The 11,195-nt window shown below is 42.3% G+C and overlaps 1 protein-coding gene and 1 pseudogene across 1 annotated transcript; one reads left to right on the top strand and one right to left on the bottom strand.

Moving 5' to 3' along the window:
- Positions 1 to 509: 509 nt before the first annotated feature.
- LOC125543941 (uncharacterized) lies at positions 510 to 5,433 on the bottom strand. The gene is made up of 3 exons (XM_087538122.1): positions 5,284 to 5,433; positions 4,946 to 5,115; positions 510 to 4,766 (listed from the first exon to the last, which is right to left on the bottom strand). The coding sequence occupies exon 3, from the start codon at positions 4,188 to 4,190 to the stop codon at positions 792 to 794; it is 3,399 nt and encodes a 1,132-aa protein (XP_087394248.1). The 5' UTR covers positions 4,191 to 4,766; positions 4,946 to 5,115; positions 5,284 to 5,433; the 3' UTR covers positions 510 to 791.
- Positions 5,434 to 9,241: 3,808 nt separating this feature from the next.
- Positions 9,242 to 10,646, top strand: LOC147962898 (uncharacterized; annotated as a pseudogene).
- The last annotated feature ends 549 nt before the right edge of the window (positions 10,647 to 11,195 follow it).

Genomic DNA, 11,195 nt, shown 5'->3' with positions numbered 1-11,195 from the left:
TAGAGGAAGTACAATGGAGATCTTAATTTTTACTACTACATCTGATTCGTATTAATTGATGTTGATTTAGGGCATTTACAATGCAGAGCGCTAAGGTGGGCGCTAGGGTCAGGATCCCGGTCGTTTTGCTCAGTTCCTGTCCAAATCTAGGAATTCGGCTGGCATCAATGCCATACAAGTCGCCGGGCGCTAACCCTGTTTTCGGTTCTAATTTTCTGAGTATAGCGCTGGTATACAACTCTCAGCATTGCAAGCAGAGACTCTTAGCCAGGTGCTAGGACCAGAATACTATTTTATTTCTAATCAAGCGCCTGATTAGGCGCCTCCCGTTGGACATGCCCTTAGTTGTACTAAATCACCGACAATAATTATGGGTTGGAGCGAATACATATTTAGATTGGGATGGTAGTAGCAAGAAACCTAACCTGTCCTCTAACTGATGGCAAAGGAAGTGCCCGTTGGGAGCAAAGAGTGGGTACTTGGTTGTTGAGAATGACACCGATATTCAACGCTAAGTAAACTGATGCATGGCATCTGTCTTCATAAAAAGGACTATCATTTTGCTAATGTCTCTAGCATATCTATATTGTCCCGTGGCAACGCACGGGCATTTAACTAGTAAATGTAGAGGGAAAACTTTAAAATTAATGAAGGGAACTTTTAAAATACATATAACATACTGAAAGATCAAAATTTTGTGAAATAAAAAGTACAAAATGTTATCTCTTTGAGAGCGAGCAGATGAGGACTTTACCTTTCTATTTCTACACAGTTGCAAATCTGGATGAAGATTAATAAATATATTTTGAGCGGACATGCTCAATCTTTGGCCAGCTTTCTCCATCAGGTGATTGGCAGCTCTTCTTCAACAGTTGAGAACCCTGCACGCTTATGTGGTAGAGGGAGGATGGCAAATCAGGTAAAGCTGATAGATTGGGGCATCCAGCAATTCGGAGTGTCCTCAAACTTGAAAAGCACTTCAAATCTGGCAAGGAACTGATTTCACAATTAAAAAATGACAGGGTATTGACAGATGAGAAATCTGCTGATTCTTCAAATGAAAAGGATAGCTCCTTGCAATCTTCAAGGCCGAGATCTCCTGGAACTGTAAAACCTTCAGCTGAGAGCATGTGGTTCAGCATTACAGAGCTGCTAACATAGAGAGAACTGAGTTGCAACTGTGAGATGCACTTCATACTAAGATTCGGGAGATCTCCAAAATGTGCACTGCCAAGTTGCAGCAAAGACAACCCTTCAAGAATGCACAGGTCCTGTAAATTTCCTAGTTCTAAGTGTCCCAGGGAGGTTAAATGACCAATCGACAATGATGAAGAGCTTCTGCACCAACCCATCGAAAGAAAACTCAGGTGCGGCAAGTCACTACTGAAGAAATCTGCTGCAACCACACAGTGGCGTATGTCGAGCGTCTCAAGGGAAAATGGCAAAAAATCTGATCCACATGCCAGGTCTAAGGAAGGGCAGTTGTATAATGAAATTTTAGAAAGACCGGTGGCAGCCCGCAACCCCCCTAATGATCTAAGACACCAGCACGAGCTGATGTGCAAGTCCTGAAGTTTTGTCAAATGTTGGAGGACATCTTGTGACGGAAGTGTAGTTAAAGTCATAATCTCTTTTAGGTACAAACGTGTCAGCGAAGTGAGGCCATCAAGGCAAACAGCTAATGCTCCATCTGTAATGATGCACGAGGAAAGGTCAAGCCGACAAAGCCCTGGTGGTGGAACCAGTGGCATGCCGATGTTCCTTGTACAAACGAGCCTTGTCCTCTCCTCATGGCAACATATCCATGCGTTGATGATATCCTCTTTTACCAATACATCATCCCCCTCCCTTTCTAGAGCACTTTCAATGGTTTGAAGATGAGAAATATCAGCATCCATCAATGTCGTCAACCACTTCAGAGATGAATGTTCCGACAATAGTAGTTTCCTTATTTTCGTTCCGGAATCCGCCTCCCACATGGAAGAAAGCCGTGACTTCAAGTTGTTCTCCCGCTCGTCATGTCTTTCTAGCTCATCGTTGCAAGTAAACATAAGCAACATGCATTTCTCAATCGCTAACTCTTCAAGGCTGGCTGGAAGAGAAGGTAATGCCTTCAGGTTTTGGACATTCTCAAGGCGAAGTGAGGAGCAATTCCCGAGGAGAGCAGCGTTGGATGGTAGGATTTCTAAGGCAGTGCAATTAACAAGCGCAAGCGATTCCAAATTCTGGAAATAAGAATCCTCGAGTAACCAGCCTGGGTATTTTGCATATCCATAACCTTTGATAGTAAGGTCCCTAATTTGAGGCGGTGGCATAAGACCTTCCAGAGTTTCCAAATGTAAACTATCATGTGAAGTCATGCCATCGCTATAACTCCATTCAAGGTGCAAGCTCTCAAGATGAATTTTCTGATGTAGCTTTGCTTCTAAGGCTTGAACCTTCCCAGTGACATTCTCAAGATTTTTGACAATTAAATTGCCACCAAGGTTGTTGATGTCTTTCAGTTGTCGCACCTCATAGCCCCTCTGCTTTTTCACGCAAAATTGATCAAGATTTTGGAGTGAAGTTAAATTGCCTATGTAAGGGATTTGACCACACCCTTTAATATATCTCAACTTACTTAAACTGAATAGCTTTTCAGGCAAAAGTTCAATCTTGACACACTGAAGTGATTGCAAGTGGTAGAGAGCACACAATGATTCAGGCAATTCAGAGATTGATGTTCTTGTGAGGTCCAAGTACTGAAGGTGCTTCAGTTCACCAACAGATTCAGGTAGCTTGCTGCTATTATGAAAGCTCAAATAGAGTACACGCAACTTCTTTAAATTCTGCAGCACCTGCTGGAAAATATCTCTTGCATCATCTAAAAGTGGTTCAATGCAAACAAAGCTACGTAAATTATGCAGCCCGCAAATAGAGTGTTGATGTTTCTTCAAAGTCCTAACACAGACAGATAGATGTCGAACAGTGTTCGGTATTGATGCCACCTTATCATATTCTAACCTGAAGCAGACTTTTTCAGACAGTAACTCTGCCAAATCATGAACCAGATCATGCATAACACGGTAGTACGGAGATATGTCACCTGTGGATGTGCAAGCTGGTTGAAAGAATGAAACTGAGAGCATCTCATTAAAGCAATCCATCGCAATATCTTCCATTCTCTTGTTCACATTGCAGGATTCAATTAGTCCCTCTGATAGCCACATGTGAACCAACTGCTTAATGTGATACCAATGGCCTTTTGGATATAAACTACAATATAGAAAACACCTATGCAGACTTGGATCTAACTTCTCATAACTCCACAGAAGTGATCTACTGGGGTCGCTTAAGCTGTCAGTCCTTAGAGCATCTTCCCATGCAGCCTTATCCTTTTTCCTGCTCAGCCGTGAACCCACGGTTTTTGCTGCCAGAGGAGATCTTCCAAGTCTTTTAGCAAGCTTCGCTGCAATAGTTTCTAGCTGCTCACGCACCCTCTGGTCCCTGATTGCTGCACCAGAAAATGCATGGTCCTTGAAGAGTGTTAAGATATCAGTATCTTTCATATCTTTCAAATGAATAATTTCATTACAGCAAAGAGGAGCTGGGAGTACATTTGATCGAGAAGTTACCAAAATTTTGCTTCCCGTCTGTTGGCATACTAGAGCAGACAATAGTTTTTCCCACTCCACCTCGTTGGTGCTTTCTTCAAACCAGACATCGTCTAACACAAGCAGGAATCTTTTTTTACTCTCCAGTATGTCCCTTAATATGCACTGGAGAGTATCAAGATTATCAACGGGTGGGCACTGCCCTCCTTTTGCTGATTCAATAATTAACCGTGTATGGCCACTGACATCAAGTTTGCGTGAGATGCAGACCCACATCCTGACCTCAAAGTTTACAGTCTTTGCTTTGTGCTTGAGGATGTTGTACTCATGCTCGTCTAGCAGGTCCTCAGCTTTACAAAAGGCGTCTTTGAGCTGCTGGACCCAGTTGTCTAACATTGGCCTGTGTGGGCCTTTGTTAGCTGCCTCAACCAGTAGTGTGAACTGTGGCATGATGTTGGTCTCCAGTTCATGGAGCTCACTCACCATGTCCACACCAAGACACCTTGCGGGGTCAGCTAGCAGCTTCTTCAAGACCGGTGATACCACCAACTGTAAGCCAGCCCGAACGCCAGCCACAGCCAGTGCCACTTCCGCCATGAAAAGCACACCGTGGGTATTAAGGGAGGATGTATCTTTTTTCTGTTTCTTGGAAGTAGAAAGACACGGTGGGAAATTGTGGTTTTTCTTTTTTGAGGAGTGAAAATAGGGAATATAACAGAGCAAAGATGGGAACTAGGTAAAATTCCTCTATCTGGTTGGTGGTTGGTGGAGGAGATGAAAAAAAATGATGCGAAGAAGTGTATCTGGAGTGGACAATGAGACAGAATGGATGGGTAAAGACACTAAACGGTGGAAACTGTAGGATGAATACGGAGAAGTAAACAATAGCTAACTCTAAAGATGGCTTCTGGAGGTTGGTGGTTGGTGGTTGGTGGTTTGTGTGTGTATTCACAGAATCTTCAATTTGGTTGGTGGTTGGTGGAGAAGATGAAAAAATGATGCAAATAAGTGTATCTGAAGGGGACACAGAGACAGAATGGATGGGTGAAGACACTAAACAGTAGGATGAATACGGAGAAGTAAACAATAGCTAACTCTAAAGATTCCTCAAAAAAGAAAAAGATGGCTTCTGGAGTGTAAATCAAAGGTTCAAGACAGCAATAGATGGGAAACCTGCATGAGCGGAAACAGGGAGATAAATCAGTGAACTGCAACACAAGAAAAATAGTAAACAGAGGCACTAGAAGCTGATTCTTCTTCCTGCTTCTGTGCAAGTTAATATATTTGAAGAAGAAAACAGCAAGAGCAAGACTAACGGTGACAAGAAAGAAAACGAAGGGCATAGAGCTTACGCTGATGAAGGGTGAAGGATGATGAAGGTAGCTAGCGATTGCAGGAGCAGGTGCGGTGATGATGGCCCCTGAATTGCGGGGGAGGCCAATAGAAGGCAGCACAAGCCTGAGCTCTAATGATGGCCCCTGGAGTGGAAATCAAAGGTTTTTGATAGCAATAGTCGAAAAACCTGCAGGAGTAGAAAACAGGGAATAAATCAGAGAGCTGCATCATACAACATACTGTAAACTGTGCCGCTGCACACTGATTCTTCTTGAACTGGCCTTTGTGCAAGTGGATGTATTTGAAGAACAAGACTAACAGGGACAAGAAAGAAAACAAAGGGCAGCGAGCTTACACAGATGAAGAGGTGCAGGCAGCGAGCGATTGCTAGAGCCGGTGTGGCGATGAAGGGGAATGGGAGATTGCGGGAGAGGCAAATCGGAGGCAGCACTAGACCGTAAGAGAATGGCTCTCCAATGGGGGTCAACAAGACATGAATTGGAACTGATCCAGCTAGTTGAATTTTTTCTAACTTGAGCTGAGCCCAACTTGCTGAAAAACTAACCGGTACCCACTGTGTCTGTAGCGCACTCACTAATCAAACGATGATTAAAATACATGAAGCGGCCGCCTAAGCTATAGTTAATAAGAAGCAAGCACCAGTTTCTTAACAATGAAATGGTAGGCCATCTTACCTGCTTCTCTTTATTTCTTTCTTTTCCGGTACTGTCACTGCCCCTTTGTGATTTCCAGGAAACATCGCTCCAGTTCTGGAAGGTACGACAAAGAATAAAATTATGATTGCATATGACTTCAATTTACAGGATATATATGGCAATTGACAATTGCAAATGGGTAATATGATGTGCAATAAAGGAAAAACAATGAAGACCGATTATGACATTGTGAAACAGAGAGGAAGTGGGTGATAAGACAGATTATGACAATTGTAGCAATTTGGGCCGCAAGAAAGGTCACCTCTGGCCTTTCTTTCATGGTTTCCAAGAACAAACAGGAGCACGTAGGCTTCATCCCTGCCAGCACACAGAGATTAACTAACTGCTACAAGGCTGGCATATTCAGCAGTAAACATAGTTTAACTAACATGTTCTCCGAAAGAAAAAGGAACGACGATTGCATGTGAATGGGATGGTTTTCCCCCGTCTTGGTGACAAATTGCATCAATGGTTATACATGGAACAAATTGCCTGAACAAATTGGATAGGTTAACTGACTGCCCCAGGCACCTTGAAGCCAGCAAACTTTGGTAATTAAGGTAATGGCTCTCCACTGCCACCAACACAAGCCTCTCATACATACATGGAGCAAAGTGCGGGAGAATACTAATCTGACCTGACCATAGTGATCTGACCAACAGAACAAAGCTGCGTTTTTTAACTTGAGCTGAGCTCAACTTGCTGAAAAAGATAACAGGTACCCTGTGTTCTGTAGCGCACTCACCAATCAAATGATGATTAAATACAACAAGTGGCCCAAGCTGCCGGCATAAGCTATACTTTAATAAGAAGTAAGTGCTCATTTGTTCATCTTTTGGTGGTGTTAATCGATCAAATTGGCATCAGGGAGTAAACCGAGATAACCCAGGTTTCAACTCAAAGTAGTGGTGCTGCAAACATGATATCAGCCACAAGATAGAAACACTTCGTTTATATTTATGACAAACTGAAGCGGCTAATTCAAAGTACAAGACTGAAACACTTTGTTTATGTTTAAGTTGTCAACCTGAAAGTTCACCAATCTGAATCTCAGTAGCTAGTTTGCATACCGTGTAGGTGTAGGAGTAGAAGAATTCATGAAGTACCCTGTGCTGTTGGCGGACCTGGTGGTAGCACATGAAAATGAAGAAAGTCAGTGAAATTTGTTTTAAATAATATATGAACAAAATGGTAGGTAGGTATGTCACTTGTCACCTGACCTGCTTCTTTTATCTTTCTTTTCCATCGCCTTCCTTGGCTCGAGTTTTGAAAGCTGTGACAAAGAATAAAATACCATCTCTTTATGCCTTTGATTTACAGGAAATCGACGGCAATGTAGAATTGCAAGTGGGTAATAATGACATGCATCAAAGGAACAAAACTAGAGGCAGATTACGACAAATTGTACCCATAAGCAGTATGTATGTTTACTACCTGCTTCTGTTTCTTTTCCGTCACCGTCAGTCACATAGGTTTCCAAAGAGCAAATTGGTGATAGTAGGTGAAGTATATAATTGTCTAAAGGCATGATCAGCAGTAAATATAGCAGGTTAACTAACATTTTTACCATCCTAGCTAGAAAGAAAAAGTAACAAGCTAGGATTGCATCTGAATCGGTGGCCCAAATTGAGTTGTGTAAGACAAAGTGCAGCAATGGTTACAAGAGCACTGCCTCTTCTCTAATACCCATTGTGTCGCCGAAGGATGCAGTCGGCCAAAGCCTAGGACAAAAATGGTGGATGCACGCATGTTTGAGCGGGGCCTTTCTTCCCCGGCTCGGGACGGTGGCGTCCAGGCGGCGGCTGCTTTCTCTCGTGGTGCATCGACATGGCGGCACAACATAAGCATGTTGCCTTGGCGACGGCTGCCTACTGTCCAGCGGAGGGTTGAGGCCAGACAACTACAACAGCTTCCTGCGAGAATGCGGTTTTGGCCTCCAGCGAATCGAATCTGCCTACCTCCCGGTGGCGGCCATGGTTGGATGTAGGCCGTCCAAGGCAAGACTTGGGGCTTCTTACCGGCAGTGAAGACGATGACGTCGTTTTTTTCCAATAAATAAGATATGCGGCAATGAAGCTTGATTAACATTTTTAAACACAACATTAACATTTTTTGAATGGTCATCATTTTTCCTATGCACATTTTTAAACTTTTCCCAATGCTTGATTAACATTTTTCAAATACAAGATTATCATTTCTAACACATGGTCAACAGTTTTTTCTGTGCACACTCATTTTTCAAATGCTTCATTAACATTTTTTAATGAAATATTTAACTTTTTTAACACATGGTCAACATTTTTTTTCTAAGCTCATTTAGCTTTTTCAAATGCTTGATTAGTTTTTTTTTTCAAATACCTGTTCAACATTTTTTTCAAATGTTCGAGTGAGATTACACATGACTAATTGACACGAGAAAATAAAGAAGCTTACATGATATAAGAAAATGTAATCAAATCCCTAAAAAAAAGTATCCAAACGAGTGGTGCAACGCAATACACCTTATATTTCAGACTTTTTCTCAAAAATCTATATACCTTATATCAAGGAACAGAGGGAGTTCATGATAAAAAAAATCATCATTTTTTAATACATGGCCAAAACAACTTCTATGCACATTTAAATTTTTCAAAGGCTTGATTAACATTTTTTAAATACTTGTTCAATTTTTTTCAAGTGCTTGATTAACATTTTTATATACATGATCAAATTTTTAATAAATGGTCAATATTTTTTTCTATACAAATTTAACATTTCCCAAATGCTTGATTAACATTTTTCAAACACTTGTCCAAGATTGTTTCTAATGCTTGATTAAAGTTTTTTAAACACATGTTCAAATTGTTCCATACACATTTTTATACATTTTTTTATATGTGAATACATTTCTCTATACATATTTAACATTTTTCAAATGCTTCAGTCAACGTCTTTCAAATGTTTAACGTAGAATGATTTTTAAATAAAATTTATTTAGAACATTTGAAAGTATAAAAAAAATTTAAATAAAAAAGGAAGAAACAAAAAGGAAAAACATGAAAAAAATAAACAGAAAACGAGGCTTTTGTTCCGGCGTGCCTGGGCCGGCCCAACTCAAGCCACCCGTCAGCGAGGGATTCCTTCTGTCTCGCTGAAGGTGAGATATAGGGACGCCCTAATCAACCAGGGATTCAGAGACGAGACCCCTGGTCTGATTTTTTTTTTATTCGCCCAAGAATAACACTGATGATTTTTCAGATTATTTAGCGGAGCTCATGGCATGTCTCAAAAAAAGTAGAGCTCGTGACAGAAAAATGGGCTTATGGACCGTGGGTGGTGGAAAGAAGCATTGTCTGTGGGCTTTCATTGCCGCCATCGCTCACTCTGCCGTCTTCCATAGTTTACAAGCCGTTCTTCGGTGAAAAGAACTTGCTTGGTGTGAACAATCTCTACCAGCATCTGTCTTGTAGCGTAAGAAATTGACCAAGTGTCGTTTGCACCATCACTTGGCAAAAGAAAGCATGACATATATAAGGCACTGGATTAGGCCCTGTTTGGTTCATAAGTCCTACTACTTTTTTTAGTCCAAACTTATAAGTCCCAAGTCCTTAAAAAGTCCCTACCTGTTTGGTTCCTGGGACTTATAAGTCCCTATAAGACCATATTACAACTATAAGTCCCTATAAGTCCCTCCTTGTGAGTCTTATTTCATAAGTCCCAAATGCCCACTTTAAGTTCCTATAAGTCCCTCCTGTTTGGTTTAGATGGGACTTATAAGGACTTTTTTAAGTCCCTAAACCAATAAGTCCCTGGAAACAAACACCCTCTTAGTACACGTGCGTGTTTCCTTCCTTCCCGCGTGACCATGAACCGTCTCCAGCCCCCAGATCGATCCCTTGGTCCCAAAAGTCCAGACCGGCGCTAGCGAGGAGGGCGCCGCCATGATCTGCCGCCACGGCAATTCCCGCCGGCGGCGCTGGAAGATAACGACATGCTCCAGGAGATCCTCATCCGCCTCCCTCCCCAGCCGTCCTCCCTCCCGCGTGTCTCCGCCGTCTGCAAGCGCTGGCGACGCCTTGTCACCGACTCTAGATTTCTCTGCTGCTTCTATGCACATCACCGGAACCCGCCCTTCCTCGGCGTCTTCTTCCATCACGACGATAAGATCATATTCACTTCCGTCCTACCCGCTCCAGACCACATCCCTTATGGGCGGCTCAACCTGCCAGTCAGGCAACTTGTCGGGCCGGCTGCTCGGGTGCCGGCACGGCCTTGTCCTCATCTTACACCGTTTGTGCACCGAGGTCCTCGTGTGTGACCCCATCACCGGTAATCAGCACCATGTTGCCAATTCCACCCGATTTCAAGTGCGGCTACATCCATGGGGCGGTGTTCTGCGCTGCCCGTGACCGTGGCCACGTGCACAACTATTGCCACTCCACCCTCTTTAAGATAGTCTTGCTGCTTACACGCCTATGGATGGTCGACCTCTTGCCTCTGTTTATTCTTCCGAGAACGACACATGTGCTGATATCATCGAAGCAGATGTTAACTATCGAGATTGTTTTGGCGGTTATATTAGTACCCTAGTTGGTAATGTTGTTTATTGGTCATTTAAGTTTGTGAAGGAGGGTATACGTGCGTTGATGGCGCAGTTGGTGTCGCCATGATGTCTTACCATTACCATAACATTGAAATGTGGCAGAGGAAGATCAATTGTCATGGTGTTGCCACCTGGGTGCTGTGGAAGACCATTGATATAGATAACATTCTTGGGTTACCTCCTCTGGTTGAAGGAGGGATAGTATACTTGAAATTTATAGTAGGATATGTTGAGGATACTGATGGAATATTTTTACGTGCGAAAAGCAGTGTCTATATGGTTAAACTTAACTCAATGTAATCAAGGATACTTTGTGAAGCCGGTGATATTAGTTCCTGTCATTCTTTCAAGAGTTTCTATGCGCCAGGTAATTGTTCAGTTAACCTATTTAACAATGTGTTGGTATTGCATGCCTATTGACTGACTGGCTGTGATAGTGGAAAACCCAACTCAGCTGGATGCATGCATGCGTAGTCATATACTGTATCTCATCCAGTTCAAATCTTAATGTGGACAGGTGCGGGGAAAACTAGCTAGCCGGGCCTGTTAATGGTCTTCACCCTAGTGCTCAGCTTGGTAACACCAAATCGCGTGCGTGCATGTGGATGCAATGCAGGTCCTTCATGGCAATGAAAGGGCAACCAAAGGCTAAAATCTGTGTTGTTGTATATCAGTGTATCTTATAATGTTGGCAGTAGTAAGCTTTTGTGATCGAGGAAACAATTAAGATTGCTTATTTGTCTCATCAAAAGGCATCAATCGAATTATCGAGATTTATGTAGTCCGGTTTATTTTATATTGTCTGAAGTGGTGATGATAGTTTTCTTACTAGTTTGTTATACATACAAAAAAAAAATCTTAATAGTTGGTTATGTAATTTCAGGGCGATTTATACCCATCCACCCCAAAGATTCATCCTTGGTCGAGCATGATCAAAGTTGTGCTCACACAATAATTTTATTGTATCGT

Source organism: Triticum urartu, chromosome 7A (assembly GCF_056163025.1).
Source record: "Triticum urartu cultivar PI428250 chromosome 7A, HENAU_Tu73, whole genome shotgun sequence".
NCBI classification, from domain to species: domain Eukaryota; kingdom Viridiplantae; phylum Streptophyta; class Magnoliopsida; order Poales; family Poaceae; genus Triticum; species Triticum urartu.
Note: the sequence above shows the minus strand (reverse complement) of the source record. Positions and strands in the feature narration are given on the sequence as shown.